Source organism: Rattus norvegicus, chromosome 8 (assembly GCF_036323735.1).
Source record: "Rattus norvegicus strain BN/NHsdMcwi chromosome 8, GRCr8, whole genome shotgun sequence".
NCBI lineage: Eukaryota > Metazoa > Chordata > Mammalia > Rodentia > Muridae > Rattus > Rattus norvegicus.
Window position 1 is genome coordinate 14,497,575 of NC_086026.1, and position 26,680 is coordinate 14,524,254.

At 42.2% G+C, this 26,680-nt stretch overlaps 1 protein-coding gene across 2 annotated transcripts in view; it reads right to left on the reverse strand.

Moving 5' to 3' along the window:
* Positions 1-26,680, reverse strand: part of Arhgap42 (Rho GTPase activating protein 42) — a 230,111-nt gene that overhangs the window by 61,097 nt on the left and 142,334 nt on the right. For both annotated transcript variants that reach the window (XM_576354.9, XM_006242515.4), the window contains exon 5: positions 6,263-6,364. In XM_576354.9, the coding sequence (XP_576354.3) occupies positions 6,263-6,364 (102 nt within the window). The remainder of the gene's footprint in view (positions 1-6,262; positions 6,365-26,680) is intronic.

Sequence of the window (26,680 nt, forward strand, 5' to 3'; positions counted from 1 at the left end):
CATAAGAGTCTGAAATCATCTCTTTAGAGATTTGGCTGCTGTGTAGGCAGCCATTCCTCTCAAGGCCCCAGCCCTTCCAATGGAGACTGCAGAGAGAGAATCCAGATAGTTATTTTTGCCAGCTTTCAGTTTTAGATGCTTTTGCTTATTAATATGCAATAAAAATCAACTCAATGAAGATTCTCAGAGGGAATAAAAAGGCCACCAGAGGGAAGTATACATAAAGACTACGACAGCTCCATTTCTTCTCAGTACAAGATGAAGAAGGGCATTTTCCACCTGACATGAATTCCCTTAGCTAGAGGCTGACTGGAAAATACTTAAGTCAGGATTACTCACACCCATAATTTCAACATTCAGGAAATGGAGGCCAAAGGACTGCTGCAAGTTCAAAGCCAAGGCACACAACCACACTCTACAATGTGGGACTCTGTCTCAACAAATGTAGAAAAACAAAAGCAACCAGTAGAGGAATAGGGACAGCAACTCTCAAAACCATTCAGCAGAAATGTGTCCTGTCTACAGTTATGTAGGGACAAAGAGCAGAGATGGAGGGAAACCCAAACAAAGAATGGCCAAGATTGAGAGCCATTCCATGGGCAAGAACCGTCACTATCAATCATACTTGCAGACAGGAGCCTAGCATAACTGTCCTCTGAGAAACTCCAACAAGCAGACAGATCCACACTCAAACATTAGTTGGAGCTCAACAAATCTTGTGGAAGAGTTAGGGGAAGGAGGGAGGGACGAAAAGAGGAAGAGAACTTCTCAGAAAGATCAACAGAGTCAACTAACCTGGACCCTTAGGGACTCCAAGAGACTGAACCACAACCAAATAGCAAGTATAGGCTGGACACTAGGCCCCTCACACATATACAGCACATGTGCAGGTTGGTCTTCACGTAGGAGCCCCAATAACTGGAGTGGGGGCTGTCCCTGAATCTGACTCCTGCCTGAGGAGAAGGCAGGAGGAAAATAGGGTTAGGATCTGCTGAGGAGGTCCTGGAAGGAGAGGGGCCTGATATTAGAATGAAAAGGGAATAAATAAATAAATGTAACTAAAAAACAGACTTTGTTTATAATACTAGCAACAAGCGTTGTCTCCTTCTTATGACTAGGTGAAACAACACTGATTCAGCTTCTAAGTGGGACAGTTTTAAAGCTAACAGTGAACGGCAGCAGCCATGATGTCTGAGCAGAGGTGTGCCCTGTTGCTCATGGAGCAGAAGGGACTTTAATCATGATTCCATAGTAGCTGTAAGTCCTCTGGGATGCCGATGTGCTGTCTTGGGGTGAAGCATGGAGAGGCCTCAGGGAGTCTTTGGTGAAGCATGAGCCCTCCAGGGAAAACTGTGAGTGGTGAATTCAGAAAAGAAACGGAGAAGTTTAGAGTTGGTGAGGGTATATGAGAAGACTGGGAACGAACAAACAAAAGCAGAAACTACAGCAGGGTGTGCTGCATTCCTGGAATCCCAATTGGCTAAGGTAGGGGATTGGCGGGAATCTAGAGGTCATCCATAGCACATTCTGCCATGAATACACCGCAAGAGCCTGTTGAGAAGGGAAGAGAGAGAAAACGAGACAGAGAATCAGAAGGAATGAAACGTGTTTGTCTATTTATGTATGTGTGGACCTGCATGAATGCAGGCAGGCATCCAGAGAGGTCAAATGGTGTAGGATAACCTGGAACTGGAGTGACATACAATTGTGTGGTACCATGTGGGTACTGGGAACCAAATCTGAGTCCCCTGTAAGAGCAACAAGTGTTCCTAGCCATTGCGCCACTGCCCCAGCCCCAGAAGTTACATCCAGATGGATCAAAAGGGTGGTTACAAAATACCTACTTTGGCATGTTGAACAGGGACCTTACAGTAGAAATGACAGAGTGAGAACAGACCACATCCTGTAGACAGTGCAAGGATTTCAAAGGAACCAGAAGATTTCTGTAAGGGGACTGCATAATAAATGGATTAAACAGGGGTCAGTTGCAGGTAAGATGGCTTTTGTGGTTATAGCCAAAGTGGCTGGTGCACTGCCATAAACAAAGGTGAGTTGAAAGCTGTGGGATGACTGGAAAACAGAAAAAAATTGAGTATGAATTCCATGCACCTAAGGACAGAATATTAGCATGAACAGATCACTAAAATAAAATTAAAGGAACACATAGGATGCATAAGGTTTCTCAGGCCACTGAGTGGTAGCTGGCTGTCCTGGGACCTCTGAGTGGTGCAAGCTGCCCAGACATAGCAGGATAATGGCCTTTGACACAGGCAGTGTACACAGAGATTAGAGTGCACAGAGATTAGAGTGCACAGAGATTAGTGTACACAGAGATTAGAGTGTACAGAGATTAGAGTGCACGAAGGGGTTTAGCAATGAAATGGTGGTGAAGAGCAGGACACAGGGTCTGAATGAAGGGCGTGGCTCCCTGAGGGGTGAGGTAAGAGGCATTTGTTGAAGTTTTCAGTGGAAAACTGAACCGCATTTCTAAAAGGAATCCACTTGTCCTTTTACATTTCCTATCTGTAAGTCAATGAATATCTACTGTCCTAAGCTCATTCTTTACCCATTAGTATGACTCAAAGGTATAAAGCCTAGAAATACAGCCCCAACAAGTAATGCTGGGATGCAACCTTTAGTATTGTGACACAACACAGTCCCTCATCAAACGAATCTGAGACATACTCTATATTCTGGCTTAGTTCAGTATTTCTCAACTCTTTCAATGATTTGCCGAACAATATTTTTAGGTTTTCTCCTTATACATGTGTGAGGGTTGGCAGTTTGGGAGTGTGTACTTAGCTGTGTGTGTGTGTGTGTGTGTGTGTGTGTGTGTGTGTGTGTGTGTGTAAGAGAGACACTGTCTGTCACCAAACCCGAAGCTCCTTTATTCAGCAGACTCCTGGCACTAGCCCTAGAATCAGTTGGTCTCTACCCAACATGCACTAGAGTTACAGGTGTGAACCATCACTCCTAACTTGTAACTCAGGAGTCCAGGGACCCAAGTGCAGGTCCCGATATTTGCAAAACAAACACATTATCCTCTGCCACATCTTCCCAGTTCCAAACACACAAGCAATTCTAACAGCCATACCCATACCATTTGAGTCACACTATGTGGTTTAACTGTACCAGGGCAATGTCTATAACTGTTGGTACTATGAATGTTTGCTGTCTATATGAGTTATAGACTCTAAGTTCATCTCTCATCATTTCTGCAGGGCAAACTCTTAACAGTAAAAATTCTGTCAGCTACCTGGCACATTTTAAATCTGTGGAAATAATCCATTAGGTTAAATGAAGAATAGTCAATATTTTTTATGTCCTGTGAGTCAAACAGTGCATGACCATAGGCTGGGGGAGATGCAGGTCTTCAAGCACAACATTGGGAAGACAGAGGCAAGCGGGTTGGTTTGAGCTTTAGGATAGCCAGGGCTACCTAGTGAGAGGTTGCGAAAGAAAGAAAGAAAGAACGAAAGGAAGAAAGGAAGGAAGGAAGAAAGGAAGAGAGGAAGATAGAGAAAAAGAAAACAAAAAAGAAAGAAAAAGGAGAGAGAGGGAAGGAAGGAAGGAAGGAAAAAGGCAATGTCGTTTACATGCCGTCATTAATCACCTCCCTCTTGTATCCGCACCTGGTTTTATCATTGCTTTGCAAATGTTTCTCATATATGAGGCTTAGAAACTGCTCTATGGTATATAAATTCCCTAACACTTTATTATTTAATTTAGTTTAATATCTTTTAAAATCAATATTTTATATGCATTCATGCTCTTCTGTTTTTTTCTTCACAGTCTCTCTCTCTCTCTCCTTCCTTCCTTCCTTCCTTTCATCTGTTTGTCTGTCTGTCTGGGTATTTTTTGTTTCATCCTGGAAAGAAATTAATCATTTACGTATCAAATGTTATTTTTTAAGTCCAGCCTGTGGTCTTGATGTGTCTGACTCTAGCTCGCTCATTACTTACTCCAATGGCCTTTTTAGTTGCTGGCCTTGGAATGCTGTCAACACAAACTGACAGTTTCATGCAGTGTCAGCACCTGATTTTTCCAAGAAAATTGAGTAAGGATGCAGCTATGCAGGTGAGAAGACAGGGGTCCTTTTGAGAGCAGGTTAATAGCCTGATCCTGCCCGGGGAAAGAAGCAGGTGACATTTAATGCTATATCACAGAACTACACACAGGGTGGTGACTTAGCTCCCCAACAGGTCCGATTCCTGGAGGAGCAGCAGGAAAGGCTCCACGCCACACTCTCTGTACTCCATACCAGGAGCTGGCTTAATTCAATGTCAGCTATGTTGTGCTATGGGCCATGCTTCCTAACAGCAGCCCATAATATGGGCTTGCATGCTGGAGAGTAATTCTGGATAACATTGTTAACCCTGTAATCCCTTTCCATCTCCAGCTAGATACAGACCCCCAACAAATACCTAGTTATTCTCAAGTAAAAGGCACTCACAGCCACTAGCAAGGACAGTATTAATACCAAGCTAAGCTGTCAGGAAGATGGGAGACACCCTGTAAAGAGACTGAATTTCAGGAACAGTTACTGCTTCCTGAAGAGGATGTAGGTACCATCTACCATCTCAGTAAGCATGGTCCTTATCTGTAAAGATCCTGAACTTCCAGGCTATGCTTCCTGCCACGGCAGGCACTTGCTATGGCTCACCGATGACACTCAGTAAAGACTTCAGCCATATGACTACATCTATGTCCATACTATAAACATGTCTCTCCAAAGTTAATTGTAATGCAGTAGACAAGGAAACATGTGGGACTTCATATATTTGTAATACGTAGACAATCCTAAATGATGCCAGATAGAGCCAAGTCTGATAATGTTAGACATGGCCAAAAAATTATGAGAGCCCAATTCAGGCTTATATCAGGTGGTCTTTTGTTTCATTTTTGGCCACAAGCGTCCCACAATTGCACAACTATATAATGAATAATGTTTGTATTGCAGTTAAATAATGGTAAAAGGCAGAGATGTAAATGAACAGCTATAAAACATCAAGTAAAACAAACTTCCTAATACCAATCTTCTTTTTAAATTATTATTTTTATTTTTAACTTTCTGTGTATGTGTAGTGTGTCTGCAGGAATTGATGTGCATCATGTGTGTGCAATGCCCACAGAGGCCAGAAGAGACTCTAAACTAGACTTATACATGATTGAGAGCTACCAGATATGGGTGCTGGGAACTAAATCCAGGTCCTCAGCAAGGAGCATCTGAACTGCTGAGCCAGATCTCCAGGTCCTAATCAGCTTTAAACTAAGATATTGGACATCCTCTAGGAGAATGTGAGCAACAGGACACTCCAGGTCCTTTCCTGGCACTGGACTAAATTCTTCGACCTCTAAGTGTCAAGCAGCCATCGTGGCTGGACTTGGTAGTCTGTGAGGTGGGAAGAGTGAGGAGAGCAGAGGAGCAGAGTGAACTCGGGAAATAGTTCATAAAGGTAGGTGGCTTTCCTGGGAGATGTGTCTGAGAAGGTCCTCCTCCCTTGTGGACTTTGCAAACACAAAGATGGGAGAAAGGGGCTAAAGTGGACAACTACATAAGCAAGTTCTAAGACCCTGAGCAGGAAGAGAACTCAACATATTCCTGCACTGACTGGACCCTATGCCACACACGCTCTCAGGGGTCAGGGTGGTGCTCCACAGTTTTACTGCTCTGAGATACCAATGTCAACAAAAGTAGAACTTCCTCCTCTCTCTCTCTCTCTCTCTCCCCCCCCCTCTCTTTTTTTCTAAACTCCCTCTTCTGAGACTGGTGCTGCATAGCTCCAGCCTGTCAGGGCTGCCCTTGACAGTGCTATCTACATTACCAATAGCAAGAACAAAATGATTCAAAACAAGAAAAGATGAAAATTGCTAGCAGGCATGTGACAGTAAAGTGTCCCTGAAATAATTAATGTAAAGTCACTGAGATTTCAGAACATGCACTTGTCCATGTCCTTCATGTTGCTGGAGCAAAGCCTTAAGAAGTAATATCACCAACATTTCAACTTTAATTTAAAGACTACAGTATGAACTGAATAGATCCTGTCTACTTAAAATATGTCCAAGGAAAAGAAAAAATCTTGTCTCAGGCTTTCTTATTATTGAAGGAAACCTGTATCTTACACAAGGAACCATCAGTACTGACTGCCATACAGTGTGAACTCGCCCAGCTAACCACGACGACGATCATTTAAGAAGTTACGGGTGGGCATACAGCCAGGCTGGGAATGTTGAGGTCACATGATTTAATGTGCATGCTTACCTCTTGCAAATGAGACTCCTTCTTCTTAGCCGACAAATTCAAATGTTTATCCAGAATAGAATAGTATTTTTCACTCTCTTTGTCAAACTTCTTCTTTCCATCCTAGGGAGCAGCAATTTAAGAAAAAAGATTCAGATTAAAACATCAAAGGAACCTCCATCTTCTCCATCCTCAACATTCTCGCCAACGGCAAAACTTATGAGGTAAAAACTTTAGCTTAATAGAGGATACCTTCATAACATATCTGCAATGTGACCAGGATGGAAATGTCTAATTTTTTAAAGACTGTTTTCGTAAGTCAAATTAGTTATCACATAACCAATCTAGAAAATCACCCACATAACTCTTCACAACATGATCTTCTTTCACCAGGAAAAGGTGTCTGACTTTGTCTCTCTCCTTTCCTTATCCCTCTTCTTCCCCCTTTTTTTTCCTATCCTCCCATAATTTCTGTTTCTTTCTTTCCTATTCTTTCCATCCTTCCCTCCATCCTCAGTTGTATTTCAGCCTGAAACCAGTCCAGCAATCCCCCATCAGTGCAGCTGACTGGCCACCACTAAACAAGGAAGACAATTCACCCTTCAGACCAGACTAGAATTTCCTCAGTGCAGTAGAGGGTGGCTGGGCAGTAACAAGAGCAACACATACAGTCAAGTTTTGCTATTTCAAATAATTCTTTTTTACAGAGAAGGAAGATGTTTAGATTTTTGTCGGCTTTAAATAATTAAATATAATTAAAAGTCAATCAAATAAAAGATTAGTGATATCTTTTATCACACTCCCTGGATGGAATTCTAATAGCTGGTGTTTTCTTTTTCCTAAACCTTTTTTTTTTCTTTTCTTCTTGGTAGTGGTAGGGAATCTTGCTCCATTTGTGAGGTCATGTAAAAAATTCCGTGCATAAACCACCTTGGCCATTTCAATGTGCAGTCTTGACCAGGTGAAGCTTTTCAAGGGCTAGCACTTCACAGTTTGTTTAAATGGCTATCTCTGCTTCCTTCATGTGGAGTGTACTGGTTTTGTGAACCAGTTTTGTGTCAACTTGACACAAGCTGGAGTCATCAGAGAGAAGGAGCCTTGTTGAGGAAGTGTCTCTATGAGATCCAGCTGTAAGTATTTTCTCAATTAGTGGTCAGTGGGGACGGGCCCAGCCTACTGTGCGTGGTACCATCCATGGGACCTGAGTTCTATAAGAAAGCAGGCTAAACAAACCATGGGAAGCAAGCCAGTAAGCAGCACCCCTCCATAGCTTCTGCATCAACACCTGCCTCCAGGTTCCTGCCTTACTTGAGTTCCTGTCCTGACTTTCCAATGATGAACAGCAATGTGGAAATATAATCCAAATAAGTCATTTTCTCCGCAACTTGCCTTTTAGTCGTGGTTGTTTCATCGCAGGAATAGAAACCCTGACTAAGACACTGAGTGCCCAGACTCTCTAAAGCAAGGTCCTGTGGTTAGAGTGCACCAGGCCTTGATTCAGCATGTGCATCCCGTCAGGGGGAAGAAAGGTGCTACTTGACTGGGATGGTTCTGGACCTGTTCCCAAATGACAGATTTGCAAACAACCAGGTAGACTCAGTTGAAAGCAGGAGTAACTACTACCGAGATGATGAGACATCTGAGCTGAGGTTTAGGTCACTTTGAAGACATGAGAAACACACTGAGTATCTGTATAGTGAAGGATTACATCTGTGAAGGAGGGAGAGGGAAAAGTGGTGATGAAGGAGACAAGAACCTCTCAAAACAAAACAAACAAAAACAAAAACAAAAACAAACAAAAAACAAAAACAAAAACGAAACAAAACAAACAACATCACCTCTACAGATATTTACTACCTCAGGAGAACATATAGTATTTCCATAAGAAACACAATGAAAAATACTTGTGTTTCCATTGAAAAAAAAAGGATGAAGAACCCACACAACACAGGATGTGGAAAAGACACCCAGCCCTCCAAAGACCAGACAAGCCCAAGCTTCTGGATGGGAAGAGGTTGCAGTCACTTCCGTCGTTCTCAGCCATGGACACTCATATTTGGTTCCAGAATAAACTGTCTTTTCCTGTCCCCTATCAGGGAGAGTTCTGCTTTCATGCTGGCATGAGGGAACAGCAGATGTTCAATGAGCAAATGAAATTTTGGTTGCACCGGTGGGCACCTCAGTTGCGCGAAGATATTCTACCTGCTCAGTCAACTGGAACACAAGACCCGGGGGTCATTCTCCAAACAATCTGTAACTGTTTGACATGGCTACAGAGACCTAATATCTGTGTGTGAGCAGCTGCACAGGCAGAGCCAGGCTGACAAAGGGGCTTAGAGTCCCATGCTGGGCACTGACGAGGAAGGAACTGGGTTCAGGAAGAGCATGCAGCTGTTGGAAGGACACTTACATCTCTGTTTTCCCTTAGCATTTGGTGACATTTTTGGAAATGTTAATTTGATGCCAATACATCAGCACATCTGGCAACACAGAGAGCAATCCTAGAAGCAATTTTTGAATTCTTATTCAAACCCTGACACGAGCTGAGACAAAAGATTGGAACATATAAAGGAGGCTATAATGTACAAAGTGAGTTCTAGAAAACCAAAAATAGTAATTCACACCACCCTACAGGTACAATTCAGCACTCTTGTGAGCCAGGTCTTGCCTGAGAACTTGATAGTATGTCTCCAGAAACTAACTCTTGTGTCTTGTGCAACTAGTGATGAACAAATAATTTTTTTCTGAAACCAGTGTCCCAGAGGGAGAAAAGAAATTGATCTATAAATCTTTATTTATATGTATTTGATTATATGATCACTGCCTCTTAGTGTTATGAAAATATTAGAGAAACAGAAACCTACCTATCATCATGACCCTTTCCTGAAGGCCACTTTTGTACTAGGTCACCATTTAAAAAAATACCAATGAAAATAATGATTGGATGGACAGAGAAGTGGCAGTGGAAAGGGCTTTTGATAAGATGCTACAGTCATAGGTGACGTACTATATAAGCTGCATTGTGTTTAGCACCTTGGTTGGGGCAAATATATGTGTGTGAAAATCCACAAAAAGGTGGACACAAAGATCAAGGTTATGTACATACATATTAAATAAAATAATCCAAAGTATCAATTCAGTCCTGAGTCCACACAATAGCAAGGAGGGGCAGCCATTAGCATGGCTGGTAAGCTGTTTCCTTCTCAAAACACAGTGATAGCCTCTGAAGAAATCCATGATGGCTGAGTCACTGTGGCTGGACCACACCTTCAAATTACATAGAGAACACAGTGCTGGGGGAGCCATGACAACTCCAAGTGTCAATGTCACTATCAGAGCAATTATTCATTACAAAATATCTAATAGTTATAAAATTTTAGGCATTCTGTATCTATGAGATTAAAACACACTGTTGTTAAAACCATACTAACTCAAAGCCTTCTGCTGGCTTCAAGAAGACACTTTGAAGAACAGTATGATGGTTCGAATATAATGGACTTCATAGACTCATATATATAATACTCAGTACCAAGTTGAACTTTTGGGGAAGGATTAGGAGGTGTGGGTTTGTTGGAGGAGGAGGGTCAATGGAGGAAATCTTTCAGGTTTCAAAAGACTTGTGACATTCCCAGTGTTGTGTTCTCTCTCTCTCTCTCTCTCTCTCTCTCTCTCTCTCTCTCTCTCTCTCAACTTCAAACAAAATCTCATCAATCCATTCCCCACCAACGTGCCCATTCCAGACTGACAACAGAGAGACATTCCTGAGGGCTTCTTCCAGAGTAGTTGCAACGTTCTCATCCCCATATTGCCCCTTTCCCAATTACATCACCACGAGTAAATGATATTCAACATAACAAAACAATATCATCCTTGGACAGCAAAGGTGTCCTATACACCAGACAAAAGGATACGAGAATAGACATGGATAATAAGACATGAATGAAGTCTCAACACACAGAACAGAACACCCAAAGCATAATGAGGATACAAAGAGATGCTCAAACTCATTAACAGAGAAAACCAAATGAATCCATAAGATGTTCATATTAGAATTATTAGATGTTGCCAAACATTACAGAATTGAATGACATTTGCTGGCAAGATTGCACAGTGAGGAAAAAGATGCTTGCCACCCAGATGATGACCAAGTGTTGATCCCTGGGACTCACATGGTGAATGGGGAGACCTGATGCTCACCACTTATTCTGTGGTGTGATAGTCTACACACTTGTAGCAGGCATGCATCACACACATACATAAAGTAAGTAGGTGAATAAATAAATTTGAAGAAACGTGAACACTAACACATAGGACTCTGGTCTTCTCCTTCTTCTGGAACTAAAGGTGAACCTTCCATTTTAGAGGGAAGGGTTACCATAACCATTCCAGACAGACCTGCCCTCAGAAACAAGTTCTGAGTGATTTTTTTCTAAGGACAAGCTGACATCTTGTTCATGAGTACACTTTTTATAACTCATCAATCTGAGCCTTTCCCCAATTCTATTCTTGTGTCACATGTATGCATGTATGTGTATATATAGCTTGTGTGTGTGCATGGAGGCAGAGATAGACTTCAAGTGACTTTTATTCATTGAAGCAGGGTCTTCTCCTTAGGTCCAAGCTCATAACATATCTAATCTTGCTAGTCAGCTTTATCTGAAGATCCCCATTCTCTGCCTTTCCAGTGCTGGAATTTCTGTAGGTTCTTGTGCCTACCTGGTGTTTGCATGGTTTTTACAGACCGAAGCTCGCATACTCACACTTAAACAGTAAGCCCTGTACCCTTTGCGCTCTCTCCTCACCTAACTTTGGTCCCTTTACCGTCTTATCTTATATATGGTACCTATACTCTGAGGTGACCATGACTAGAACAATTAAAAGGAAACAAACCTTCCTTAAAGTTGGAGAAAAACAATTTGTCTACTCTAAAAGATAAGCACACCCAACTCTGACTTGGTGAGCTGATACTATTAGCATCGCCAGAACAAGGCCAGGTGTCAGCAGAAGCACTATGGGTAATCAGCAGAAAGCCTGTGTGGTCCCCAAGCCCAGGCTATCACACACACACACACACACACACACACACACACACACACACACACACACACACACAATGGAGCAAATAAACCACAGAAACTTTTCTTTCCTCCAGAAGAATGTGGGGTGAAGGTGGGTCAGAGGAAAAATGAGAGAGGGTGTAAAGGGGAGGGAAGAGAAGAGGAACACAAGGAGAGAGAGGGAGAGGGAAAGATTTGGGGCAGAGAAGGCAATTGGACAACGAACTCTGAAGTTTCAGGCCTACTGGCACAGAAGGCCGCAGAGTGGGTAGGAGGGTCCATCTTTCATCTCTGCTTGGTCTGCATGGGCCGAGCATAAGGAGGAGGGGCAATGTGAATGGGCTATGGTCTCATAGGCTCTGACACAACAGTATGAATAAAATTATGATTGCGTAACTCTGTATTCCAGACAGGACATTTGGAAAATAACCCTGGGCAACTGCATTCTGAGATGTTCTAATTAGTTACCCAAACTTTTTTTCCACACTAAGCATTAAAATTTCCCTTTGCTTTGCAGACCACTGGAGTAGAAAAACATGGTGTAATAAAATATTGTGACAAAGGTTTAATAGTATGCTTTTGATACAGGAAATATATGATTGGAACTCAGGAAGGTATTCTCTAGTCCCCAGGGTCAAACAATAGCAGGTAGAAGTTAAATTTTATATTGTGTTAATTGTAATGCTGTTCTACATAAAATCTCTTAGAAACATTGGTTGAGGAGAAAGTTTCTTCTAAAACTTTATGTATGTATTTGTTTGTGCATGCATGTGTGCTTTTGTTTGTATGTGTATATGTGTATGTGTGTGCAGGTGTGTGCATGTGTGGATGTTTGTATGTGCACAGGATGTGTGTGTGTGTCTTTGTGTGTGTGTGTGTCTTTGTGTGTGTGTGTGTGTGTGTGTGTGTGTGTGTGTGTGTGTTTTGTGTGTGACTGATGTAGTCCTTAAGCAGCAAAATGGAAGGAAATGGATGTACAAGCAGGAAGGACAGTCAGCACAAGAGTCCATGACCAAATAGCCACTGCAGTAGGAGGAAGTAGCCAGGTGCTCAAACAAAACAACACATCTCATTCACTCCTTAGGAAGCCATTGTACCTTGGTGAGCAACGAGAGAGGGCACTCAAATGTCTAACTCCTTCTTATTAATCAAACTTTTTCTCTTGAGTGTCAGAAAGCCTACTGCAGTTCAAATGGTCCCTTCTGCAGCCATGGAGAACCGAGAGCAGTAGTGTGGTGCTCTGTCAGGAGTCTAGTTCAGATGGTCAAAACGCCCCTCCCAAAGTCTTGAAAAATACAGGGCAACAGTGTGCTGGCCAGTCAAGAGTCTAAAGGACAAGAGGGGCCAGTGAATGTTGAACTTCTCACCCAAAGTTCAGAAAAGGGACATGTGGAGGGGACAAGAGGAGAGATCCAGGGAGGGAGACCTAAGGGATAAACTGGGCTCAGCACCAAATACATAAGATCTTCATTGTATATTATCTTTATGACTTCGAGATAAGGTGAAGGACGCCCTTCACGTGACCTGCAGGCTCGTTTACAACCTTCCCTTGAGTCAGTCTTTATTCTTTCCTATGACAGGCCACTCAGAAATATTTATGGATAGGAAACAGTATATTATAAGGATTCCCACCTAAAAAGTAAGACTTTGACGTTCCTAGAAATGAATGACTATGGGTGATGCAGCACCAATAAATCATAACACCAACAAGAGTGGACTGCTTCTGAGGTCCACATCAAAACAACAACAACAAAAAAAACATAGAGTGGACTGCTTCTGAGGTCCACATCATAACAACAACAACAAAAAAAAAAAAACAAAGAGTGGACTGCTTAGTTTCAATATGTAAAGGAAACAAAAGAGAGAAAGAGTCAGAGGTAGAACACAGTGAAGTTCTGGACATTGTACACCCCTGAATACCAGCTTATAGAATTTTTCACAGTAACAGAACCTCTGAATTGTACCTGGACAAATAGGTACCAAGATTAGACAGCACAGTTCCCAATCTCCTAGGAAGATGTGTTTATCCGACTAGTGCCTGAGTACAGCATCAAAAGAAACTTCTAGAAACTTTGTAAAAGGCTTTATCTCATTTGACCTTTAGTACCACAGAGAGGACATCGTCCCAACTTGGATTGTAAAATGCCCTTGCCTACCCCTGACTTCCTTCTATTAACTGTATTTTTTTAACTTAAAAAAGTGTGTGTGTGTGTGTGTGTGTGTGTGCAGGTAATCACAGAGGTCATACGGGGGTATCACATCCTTTAGAGCTGGAGTTATCGGCATTTATAACTCACCTGATATGGGTAGTGGGTCTCAAACTTCATTCTGATAGAGCTATGACCATCCTTAACTGCTGAGCCATGTTCCAGATCTCTCCACTGACTTTTGACATATAGATAGATAGATAGATAGATAGATAGATAGATAGATAGATAGATAGATAGATAGACTTTTTAAAGAAGGATTATGTCAAAAAGATGAAAGGCTAAATTGCATGACTCTACAAAAATAAGGAAGAAAGCACAAAGAAGAGAAGAGGAGAGGAGAGGAGAGGAGAGGAGAGGAGAGGAGAGGAGAGGAGAGGAGAGGAGAGGAGAGGGAAGGAGAGGGAAGGAGAGGAGAGGAGAGAAAAGGTTTTAGAAGTTTGTAATGGCCAAGCCCTGTGAACTGACAAACAAGCCCTGATGTCAGGCTTGGGATATGCCTGTGGTGAGTAGAGCATATGCCTAGCATGCAGGAAGCCCTACGTTCAATCTCTAACGAAACACAAGCCAAGGATGGTAGCAAAAGTCTGTAAGGCAGGCCCTGCAGAGGTGCATCCTCAGCTATACAATGAGCCTAACCCGGATACATGAGACCTGTCTCCCAAACAGAATAGCGGCCATCTTTTCTCCTATCTTCCTTCTCTTCCTTCTTCTTGTTCTTCTCTCCACACACAAGCCAGCTGACATGGACAAGACAATGTCTCCAGTGTTACCTCCTTGAGGAAGTGTGAATTGTGAGAATTCCTTGCTTTTGCACCCCAGCTCTGGATACTTTAACTGCTCTCTGGTCTGCCTTTTAGTCATAGATTCCAAGGACAAAGCCCCATTCCCATTCCTGAAATTTCACATCAGCTGGTGAGGACAGCACAAGGCTGAAAGTAGGAAAGGAGATACTGTGGCCACCCAAGGTGAAAGGGACACTACAGAGCAGAGTCCTCACTCTCCAAAGACAAAATAAAACGTAAACAAAACCCAAGGCCCCAGAACAAAGTTCACCCCTTTTATGTATTTGCAAAATGTACCAAAGAAATAGAAAGTAGCTGGTGGCTTGTGACTTAGTGCACAGAGAGGTTGCAGTTTCTCGTTACATCTTTAACAGTGATCTCTGATCATGTTTGGGACTTCAGACAACGTAGTGGTAAAAGTAAGCCACAGGGGAAGAAGGCAGAATGCATGTTTCCTTCAAGTGCGCATGCCAGGTAACTTCAATAAGAGAGACACTCTTGAGACTTTAGCAGTTATAATTAGCAGACATGACTCTAAAAGAATTAACTTTATTAACAAAGAAGTCAAAATTAATTATTAGGTTTATAATTCTTTTTTTCCAACTGTCAACACACCAGTCAATACAAATCAACCTTTAGGTTGGGCAATTTTCTCAGATTTAAATTAATTGTCAGAGGATTTTTTTGTTTCCATAAGACATGAACCTATTAAAAGACAGTTTAATATTAAAATACTACTTGAGACCTCTCCTGCTGTTAATCACAGTGAATATGGTGATGGCTTGTCATTTTTGTCAATTACAACTTTTAGTTTTTTTCTCTCACTTTAAGTTTTACTGAGAACCATTTGGTCATTTGCTATGGCTACATAAAAGGAATCTGGCAGTATAGTTTAATGAGTAAAGATGCTGGCAGCCAAATTTTTTATGATGTGAGTTTGATACTAGGACCCACATGATAGAAAGAGAAAATTCTCACAAGTTGTTTGGCTTCTATATGCATTGCATGACATGATGTATCATCTCAAATAATAAAAATAAAATAATAATAATAATAATAAACTTTTTAGAGATAATTTTTATCCAATTTAATCCATCATGAATATTAACATACCTTGATAATTGAAAAGTTCATTTTATTTTCTAAGAAAGCCACGTTATTCTAATAACCTTACAAATAAAAACATCACAAAACCCAGTTTGTTTCAAAGTAAAGGGTAAAAACACGTTTTATCTATCCTATCAATTCTGAAGATATCTCTCTGTATCATGAAGTCTTAACTTTATTGCCAGACTAGGAACATCTGACTAAAACTAAGTTACATAAAACAGGGATGAAATTTAAAACAATCTCCCAAAGACACATACAAATTACACACACACACACACACACACACACACACACACACACACACCCCACATACATGAGCACATACTCTCAGCCATAGTCACACACAGGTACACACACATAAGCATACATGCACATATACACATACACATAAGCATGTATGCACATATACATATATATATATAACTACATGTACACATGTACATACACATATGCACATACTCCTAAATATAGCTCTAAAGTGTAGCACTGGTTAAAGATTCCCATTTCTTTTTTTTTTTTTTTTTGGTTCTTTTTTTCGGAGCTGGGGACCCAACCCAGGGCCTTGTGCTTCCTAGGCAAGCGCTCTACCACTGAGCTAAATCCCCAACCCCAAGATTCCCATTTCTTATAGACTCCTTCATCCCTCCATGGAAATCTTATTTACCCACATACTCCTAGCATTCTGGAGAACATATGATGGGCTCTGGAGCAAAAGCAGGGTAAAGGAAACAACTTACAAATTTGTTTAGCTGCACACAAAACTGAACTGTTACATGGTGACCACATGTTCTCCATCTCCAGAGAGGGGAGACAGAAGGGAAATGACCAAATGAGAGATATTTATGTTACTCATCAGGAAGGGTTGTTAAACCACTTTAGCATACCAGATTACGCTGGACAAGAGCTAATTAACAGAAGCAGTCGGGGAATCTTCTTCCTGTTAGTCATGCTGTGTATGGGAGCCTAGTCTCTTTTTAAAGAGCAAGCGGCATTTAACAGCTAATGTATTTGGGAATCATTATAATTGATTAGAAACCTGACATTTCCCTTTAAGGCTTGTCTAGAACCATCTATGGGATTTTCATAGTGAAAGCAGCATTCTTCTTCATTTAATTCTAAACAGGCATTGCATATAATCAGTTCCAGTTGTATTTGCAAGGATGGCTTCCTTTTAATAAAATTGTGTAAATAAAAACCTAAAACATCAAATTTTATGGCAAGCCTTGGAAATGAGATGGGCAATGCTCCTTCTTAGAATGTGTCAGTACAATACAACTGATTCATGTGGACACAGAATTTCACAGTGGCCATTCACATCAAGAGTTACTAAAGAGCATTGGGTTTCAGGACCACAAGCTTCTCTCTAGATGCAGCACTCAAGCCCACAAACAACTTCCCATTTCTTGATGGTATAAGCGGCAGAATAAAATACATAGAGTGCATGAAGGCCAAGGTTCACCTCTCTGATGGACAGATGATCACAATGTGTGGGTCATCTCAAGAAATGACTCAAAAGGGGGCTACTTACCCACCCTCCAAGCAAAATAAAACCAAATCCTTGATTTACTTATTCCTTGAATGTGACAACTGAAAACCCTGAGGATATCAGCAAGAACAAGACACATTCCCTCCGCCTGAAGTCTTCATCATATAATATGAACCACAATAAAATAGACAACATATAAAAACAAAAAAAAAAACAAAGCAAATGAAACATCAGCAAATTAGGATGACGGTAAAGAGCAACTTAAACAATATCTGGGCTGACAAGTTACAACCAATTCTATACATGGAGAAATTTCTTATAGCCTACACCACGTATATCATGGGATGTGCAGCTAGAGATGAAGAATGCTTAGATCACATCTATTTTAAGTGTGATTTCTCTGGAAATGATCTGAGAAAGGAGGTGTAGACAAGAAATAACTGGATTGAATTAAAGTAATAAAAGGGATGAAGGGACCACTTCAGGAAATCACTGAATTGGTGATATTCACACAAGGGTAAGAGGAGGCACAAAAGGACGGTGAAGGTTTCTAGTTAGAAAAAACAGAGCCTACATGCAGATGTAGGAGCTGAGGCTGTACACCCTGGATCGAGTTACTGTCCTGTTCCACACTGAGAGTGGTGTGTTGGGGACTGTAAAAATAGTTAGGTCTTGGAACTGTAAACGATGTGAGTTAAGAGTCAGGGCCCAGATAATCACTGGCATGTTGTATGAGCACAGGGTGAACCACTAGAACAAGGGACAGCAGACAACATGGTTACCTCAGGACTACTTGATTCTTCTCCCAGACAGGAATTATTTACCATCACTAAACACCTGCACTTTGAAAGGAAAAGAGCTGGGGCAGGGGATTTAGTCCAGTGGTAGAATACTGGCCAGGCACATGTTTAAACCCTGGCATAGAAAAACAACCAAGCAAACAACAGCAAAAACAACACTAAGTCAGAAAACCAGGATTATTGGCCATCGTGTATTAGTGATAGAATTATCATGTGGCCCAAGATAAGAGACATATCCACTAACTTCATTTCCCTCATTTATAATAGCAGGAACGTCTACAACTGTCCTGTTCAACACATGAAGTCACATTAAGTGACTCATGGAGTATTTGCTGAAAACATGCTCACGTAAGAAAAAGACACTGACATTGTTTCAGAGGTCTTGAAGTACAGAGTATAGTGCATAAAAGTCAGATGGCAAGCACACTATGCTACAGCCATCACAAAGCTCAACAGGGAGGGTAGCTTCTGCAGTGGGGCTGCCAAAATCTTCCTAGGAAACAAATGAGAAAATACACATCAAAGTATGTATTGAGTCTACTGTGCTCTTACAGGCAATAGTGAGTCTATACCACCTCCGTGATAAATCTGTTTAATGTTCATTTTTATTTTATTACTTTTATGCATTGTGGGACAATGTGCACATGACTGAAGTCCCTATGGAAGACAGAAGAGGACATCAGATCCCCTACACATGGAGTAATAGGAGGCTCTGAGCCCCCCAACCCCCAATGGAGCTTAGATCCTCTGTAAGAGCAGTATGTACTTTTAATTGCTAAGTCATTGCTCAACCCTCCACCCTCCACCCACCACGTAGAAGATGCCAGTGTTGAAGCACATTCTGTAAAGACCTTATTAAATCATACTTATTCTACAAAGAATATTGTCCTCACTTCTTCCATAAAGTATATAATCCTCTCTGAAGATATTAGAACCACTTGCTTTTTGAATCTATAAGCTATCTGCAATAAATCAATTAGCCATTTTTATGATAAATTGGTTTCTTTTTTAAAATACATTTTAAGTGTCATAAAACAAATAGTAATTTACTTTCTTCCATGTGTCTTTAAAACTGAAAAATTTTAGAGCTGGCAGGAAAGACAGCAGACATGTAAACAACAAACACATGCGTAGCTCTCCCACCGTCCTCATGCATGGCTTTCCCACCGTCCTCATGCATGGCTCTCCCACCTTCCTCATGCATGGCTCTCCCACAGTCCTCATGCATGGCTCTCCCACAGTCCTCATGCATGGCTCTCCCACCATCCTCATGCATGGCTCTCCCACAGTCCTCATGCATGGCTCTCCCACAGTCCTCATGCATGGCTCTCCCACAGTCCTCATGCATGGCTCTCCCACCATCCTCATGCATGGCTCTCCCACAGTCCTCATGCATGGCTCTCCCACTGTCCTCATGCATGGCTCTCCCACCATCCTCATGCATGGCTCTCCCACAGTCCTCATGCATGGCTCTCCCACCATCCTCATGCATGGCTCTCCCACAGTCCTCATGCATGGCTCTCCCACAGTCCTCATGCATGGCTCTCCCACCATCCTCATGCATGGCTCTCCCACCATCCTCATGCATGGCTCTCCCACAGTCCTCATGCATGGCTCTCCCACAGTCCTCATGCATGGCTCTCCCACAGTCCTCATGCATGGCTCTCCCACAGTCCTCATGCATGGCTCTCCCACCGTCCTCATGCATGGCTCTCCCTCCATCCTCATGCATGGCTCTCCCACCATCCTCATGCATGGCTCTCCCACCGTCCTCATGCATGGCTCTCCCACTGTCCACATGCATGGCTCTCCCACTGCCTCCACAGCCTCCACTTTGTTTTCCATCCTCTATCCCACTCTTCCCATGCTGTGCTTTGTGCACATCTCTATCCCATAAGTAGCTCACAAGGTGGTCAGATTAATTCAGATGAATGGGTCAGGTGGCGAAATTAAGACTATCATTTAAGTACTTCAATGGGTTTGTGCTAAAAATAAATAAATAAATAAATAAATAAATAAATAGATAGATAGATAGATAGATAGATAAATAAATAACCCAAAGAAATAGTCTAATATCATTTGAAAAAACAAAAACAAACAAAAACAGAAACTGGAGATAAAAGGAGGCAATGACTTTTACATAGAAGTTATGGGAAAGATGAGACTGATGAGACGCAGTGAGGAAAAGTATCCCTGGGCCATCATGAAAAGGGAAGCCACAGGAAAACCAAGGACTTACATTCACAAACATCTCCAGCTCAGCAGTGTTGGTCTACAGTGAGGCCGAGGGAACCTTAACAGCACCAAGCTTTTAGCACTGAGGAAGCCCTGGTTTGATCCCTCCCACCACATCCATGGGGCATGGAGGCACACAACTGTAAGACCCCCACCCAGAGGATGGAAGCAGGAAGAGAAAAAATTTCAAGGTCAACCCTGGCTACACAGGAAGTCAAAGGCCAGGAAGGGCTCCAGGCCTTCTCAAACACAAATAAACATCCAAACACACAGAGAAAAAAAAAGCAAGAGCTTTCAAACAAAGCTGTCAGCAGACAAAACAAATAGCTGCAAGGGATGCTGCAAGGGATGCTGTTGCTATTAACAACTGTAAGCAGAGTTGGGGAAGTCAGTAAAAGAGGGATAAAGAACTTCAGGTACTAGGCAGATACAGGACTGTTTGTTAGTGAATGATCACCTGCTGGACAGTAAAACCATGCCAGGAAGTTTGGTAAGGTAGAGCAGATTGAGACCTGAGAATCAGTGGACACACACCTGAGACTTAGGTGACTCCCAGCTCCCTGCCAGATTCCAGACTTGGCCAATAAGCTTCCGTTCCCAGACATCCCTCCCTGCAAAAGGTCTACCCTGAGAAATGGGTATGGTACAGTATGCATCCATTTTCTGCCATGAACAACCAATAAACTGTTTAGAATCATGGACTGTCATCAAGATCTGCCATGGGGAGCCATGGAGAAGGCCTTCGCCTACAGGGTCCCACCTTAATTCTCACGTAGAAGATCTCTCTGCACTCCCAGCCACAACTGTAAGCTACCAAGCCTTCCTCCACCAAACTAAGTACTATCACCCATAGAACAAGCCAGAGCTCCCCTTTTACACCCCCCTCCCCCAGCCAGCCTGGGCTTGAGAGTGTCCCCAGCCCACGGACCCCTGACTCCTTTCTCAGCTCTTCTGCAATTCCCAGTGGCACCTAGATGTCTAAGAGTCTGAGAACCACATGGCCTGGTCTCTTCACAGGCCCGGGGACCCTTGAACCAGCTCTGGCTGTCCCATGCCTCAGACTGCATTTTCTCACCCAAAGAGTGATGCCTCCACACTTCCCTATAGGTCAGCACCCACTCAAGTGGTGGTGTAGGACGGGCTCAGTCAAACTCCCTGTGCTCTGGCTCCCCAAGAGGCTGTGCCCAGCACTAGAATGGACACAGACGCACAGTGTCCCCATTTGGACCTTGTAATTTATAGCTAATATTTTCCTTTAAATGACCTATAAAGCACAGACTATTAAATAAAGGATGGTAAACAAGTCTGAACCCAAGTCATCGTCAGTCTATCTCTAATGTTTTTCACAAAGAACTGACGAATGCCTTCTTTCGAATATTTGTAGTCTCACTAACCTGTCTTCAAGGGGGCAAACTAGTAAAAAGTGCCCTGGTAAATCCTTCATAGACCTCATCATTCATATACAATAATATGTTGTCTCCAAAGCTTGCTTACATAAGGGAAATAGTACAGATGTAAATGTAAAGAAAATACTTTTCAAACCAAGGCATACCCAAAGGGGGAGATTTCACAGTAGCTAAACATTTACAATATTAAGCAATCAATGATGTTCATGGTTTGAGTCAGCTGTGAAGTGGTAGCTTAGACCAGTCCTATAAAGAAAGGCATTACTCCAGATTTTTTGCACAGAATTCAACAGTTCCTCGGAAACATCTCTCTCTCTCTCTCTCTCTCTCTCTCTCTCTCTCTCTCTCTCTCTCTCTCTCACACACACACACACACACACACACACACATACACACACACACACACACACACACACACACACACACACACACACACAGATTTTTTCCATGAACATCTTTCCTTATACAATGTCTTGTTTTTGATTCACTGAATAAAAGAAAGGGTTCCTTCGAAAGAAAACGAAGATCAAAAAAGTAATGACTTATAATATATACTTCATAATATGTCAGACCTGTCACATCACCAATGTCACATGGTTTCATCAGAACCTTTCAGTATCTGGGCTGGAGAGATAGTTCAGAGGTTACAAGCACTTGCTGTGGCTCATACTGAGAACCACGGTTTCCTTCTCAGCTCCCAGAACCCTTTTAATCCCAGCTCCAGAGGGATCCTTTACCCTCTTCTGGTCTCTTGGGGTAATCTTCTCATGTACACATTCTCAGAAACACATGAACACATCATTTAAAAATCAAAACCTTTTAAAAGATTTCTTCTGTATTTACTTATCCAAGGTTACACAATTACAAGTCTTAAAGATTTTGATCTTGGGATTTAAAGATCTACATATGTATGACAGGTGGACTTGCTAGAAAGGGCAGGAAAATTCATCTTGTCCTGTTGCCTCTAACTTAGCCCGGTGGGAACAATGTGGATACAGTGTAATTAGATGAGGGTGTCACAGTGGCTTTTCCCCAAAGCATGTATTTAGTTCTTCTTGTGGAAACTTCAAAGGGCTTTGCATTTTGTAGCTTGACCTCCATGGACATTTATAACTTTGCTTTGGCAATAGTCATGCCAGACTAATTTAAAGAAGTTCATCATTAACCTATGTACTTGTAACAAAGCTATAAAATCTCAATCTGAACTTAACCTGGCAATTAGAGTTCTCAATGATCCTTTTGTTATTTTTTTTAAATTGACCAAAGCAAGTGGAGATGCTAAGTAACCACAAAATCTGTAAAACAAATTTTGGGGAAAAGTGTATGTTATTAAGAAGGTTTAGAAACCAACTTCGAGTTTATATAGCTACAGAAAAAAATAAGGCAGCAACTTGATGAAAAGTCTTTCTAAAATGAAAGGAATGAAAATGCCCCTGTATATCCCAACCCACACTGGAGGCTGGCTTAAACAGGCTTCATAACACTGAAATCTGAATACACCACAGGTTCAGGAAATGGTGAGTCCCATGATTGAATTTAGGTTGTGACTCTTGATGGCAAGTTACTTTACCTCTAAGTCATCTGACCAGCCCCCCTTGGCTGAGACATCTTACCAGCTCATCTACTCATGTTTTTAAAAGCAGTATGGCAAATCCTGACCTAAGAAAGCAGTCAATAGAAAATCCCATAAGATTCCATAGAAGATTAGGCTGTGACCAACACGCTTTGCTCCCTACACATCTGAACTGCTTTTGTAAATTCCACCCAAGGGCTCAACTTTAAACTTACTGAGCTCAGGTTTAGAATGTCAAGGGAAAGTGACCGCTAAGATGTGTCCTTCCCACAAGCATGTGTCAAGGGACGTACAGAGGAAACAAAGCTTTGGAGTCTGAGAAAATCTGCAAGACAATCCAAGAATTCAACCAGCACTCCCTCATCCACCTGTGGCCGCACTGGACCAGCTTTGGAGGCTGCCAGAGCAGCGTTGGACCAGCTGCCAGTATCTAGTCTGTCAATGAACAAATTCAATCACTCTGAGTACAGCCTATCATGTTTCAGGCTTATGGTCAATAATCAGGAAGCAAGGGAAACAGCTTGGCTTCAAATCCACAAAGTCATTATCCCAAAAGGCTGAAGTATTTTCAAACTGGCCAAAACACAGAGACTAATTGTCTACAGAGTCATAAGTCGCACACAGTACATCTCTATTATACCCCTCGCCCCTAAGATTCATGGACCTTCTCAGAAGGTGATGTAGAAGAGCCAGGAGCTATGAAGTACCGGGAGAAAAGCAGGATCTTTTGGACTGAATGGTACCACAGCAGCTGTGGCTGCCTGTGAAAAATTGAGCCAATCAGTGTCCCATGGATACGAAGCTCATGAGTCCACTGATAGTGAAGATGCTGCTCTCATGTGGTGGCTTCCAGAGGAGGAGTCAGTTTTCTCTAAGGGCATGGCCTCTGGATGTCAAGCTTTAGTAAATCTTACACCAGGAATATATGGGTATCACAAATTGGACTCATTGGATAAGAGAAATAACTAAGTAATTTTTAAAAAGCTAAAACAAAGTTGGGAAGTGTAGAGAGAGCTGGTTCTAGGAGGAGTTAGAGGGGCAGGGTAAACATGATCAAAACAGATCATAAATATGCCTGAAATTCTGAAAACAAATAAAAGATAATATTAAAAACCCACTTTCCAGAATACCATGACTCCCCCAGGCCCTGACTCTCTTCCGCTGTTTTTGTTTGTTTGTTTGTTTGTTTGTTTGAGACATCAACAGGCAAAGTCTTGATCACTCTCTCCCACATTCTGTGCTCACAGGCTTCGGCCACATACAGTGTTTTTGTGGTCTCAGAATTGCTTTTTGCTGTCTGTCCACAGTGGAGACTAAGGCAGAATTCCTAGAGTTTTGTGACAGTCCATCCCCGAAACGCAAATAGAAAATACTCCACATTTCTCCTGAATCTCCAAGTTGCTCTGAGTCACTGTCAGTTCTCTAGGGGAGAGTGCCTACAGAGAATTTGGAAACATTTTGAAATAGGAGCCATAAATTTCCCTATGGAAAAGCCACACTGGAATGCACAAATTGAGAGGGAAGTGTGCAAAGAGAGAACCTGACATAAACCCTGGGTAAAGTACCAGAACTCTGCTACAGCTCAGCAGTGGTGACGTCATCGTTGGTGATATCATCAGCAAGAGATCCCACTCTGGCTGCCACCAAACATTTTTTATCAACTTGTTAGCTAACATTAAATGGATCACTTCAACCTTTTTAAAATTTATCGGTTTTATAGCCTTGTTTATGAAGATGAATTCCTACCTACTAAAGAAAGGCCCTCAGAAAATACATGTGACAGATTAAAAGGGGGAAAATTTTACAATAGAAACCTTAGACTCAGTTTTGGGGTCTTTTGAGTGGAAGGGCCAATATGGCTTATGCTAAAACAAAGGCAAGCCAACCAAACTTGGCAGATGATTCAATCACCACCATGCTTGACTTCAAAGCATAAGGATTCACTTTAAAAATGACAGGAATGAGGGTGCATGCATGCAATTCTGGTGCTGAAAAGGCAGAGACAGGCCACTGGCCAGGCAGCCTGAACTAACCAGTGAGCTCCAGGCAGCTTTCTGGAACGCTGCCTCAGAAGTGCACATTCTCTGAAGTCCCAGCCTAATAATGCCTTGTGATAATTAGTTTTAATTAACAGCTTGGCTGGATTAGGAAACCACAAAGGTATTTGTAAACCTCACTTTTGCATCTAAAATGACACTTCCAAAGAGGTTCAACCAAAGCAGGGAAAACCTGTCCTGGATGTTGGTAGCAACATCCTATGGGCTGGCATCCTAGAATGAATGAAACAGGAAAAGGAGGAAGTGAGCAGGGCACAAGCATTTCCCTATTTCCTGCTTCCTAGAAAAATGGACAAGCAGTCTCATGGGCATCCTGTGACAGCCACCCACCCTTTCTTCATGCCTTTGCAGTTAAAGACTGTCCCCTCAAACCATGAACCGAAGGAAACCTTTCTGTACTTAAGTGGTCTCTTGTTGGGTATTTGGTCACAGCAAAAAGAAAAGAAGCTAACATAATGCCTCCATAATGAACTGGACTGTAAGGATGAACTCCAGGTACAAACTGTTAAATAACACGCATTAAATGGTTCAGTGTGGTCTAGACACAGTAAACCACCCTAGACTGTGTTCTCTAAAATTATACTGCATTCTGACAACCACACTCACCTCTGTGGTTATCCAAGTCCCCCACAGAGGGCAACAAAGCACACCATTCCTCCCTGCAAACCCAGGTACTAATGTCACTTCACTTGTCTATGAGGTCCTAGCTGGGGACACAGATGAGTGGTAAAATCTTTGCCTGGAATGTTCAAGGCCTACCAACATTGTATAAGGGAAAAGATAGTTAATATCCATTCATCTCAAAAAGCATCCAAAGTTACTAATCTTCAGAATTTTAATATTAATGAGAAAGTAGACATGAATTACACCAACACCAACATCTATGCCAAGTACTGGGCATTTCTGAATGAATAAGTCAAGTGGGACAGCTAAGTCGGTCAATGAAATGAAACCTTGTGACTCGGGATGGACAGGGACAAGTCTCCAGTCACAGCAGACCTCCAGATCCCATGCTAAAACATAGGCGGATTATTCGAATCCAAGTTTTATTTTAGACTTTATGCCTCTTGTCAAATGACTTTCTCAGCTGAAAACTGTGAGAGCAAAGAGGAAATCATACAGGATGGAGAGGGAAAACCTGCAGGGGAACACAGCGTGGAGGAGCTCAGATCACGTGGGAAGGGAAACTGTGTGTACTTTGACAGTCTGTGTGCCTGTGTGTCTGCCTCTCTGTATAGACAAGGGGGGGGTGTGGACAGGAAGATGGAGAGAAGGAGGGAGAGGGGGAGAGAGGGGAAGGAAGTAAAGGGAGAGGGGGAGGGGAGGGAGAACAAGCAGAGGTTACCCCAATGAATTAAAGGCCAGCACAGTTGGTAAGGGTTGGGAGACTAAATCAAGGATCTGCATGTGGGAGAGGGCAACTAGGCAGAGAGAAAGGCAACCATCTTCTGTCCCAGGAGAATGCCTACTGTCATCCTCCCTATGAGACCAATCTTACAGTAAGAAGGACCATGATTCTCTGTGTGATTGCTTTGCTAGTGCAAACCAATGAGTGTGCTCCCTAGAATCAGAGGGGCAGAGAGCCAGGTGCTTGTGATGCCGGACAAGATGTATAGGGACAGCTAGAAGTTGTCATGTGCATGGAATTAGTAGACAGATAAGTCTACTAGTTAGGGTGAAGCATTCTTTCAGTTCAGTCACCTCCCTAGCCATCTAGGTACTT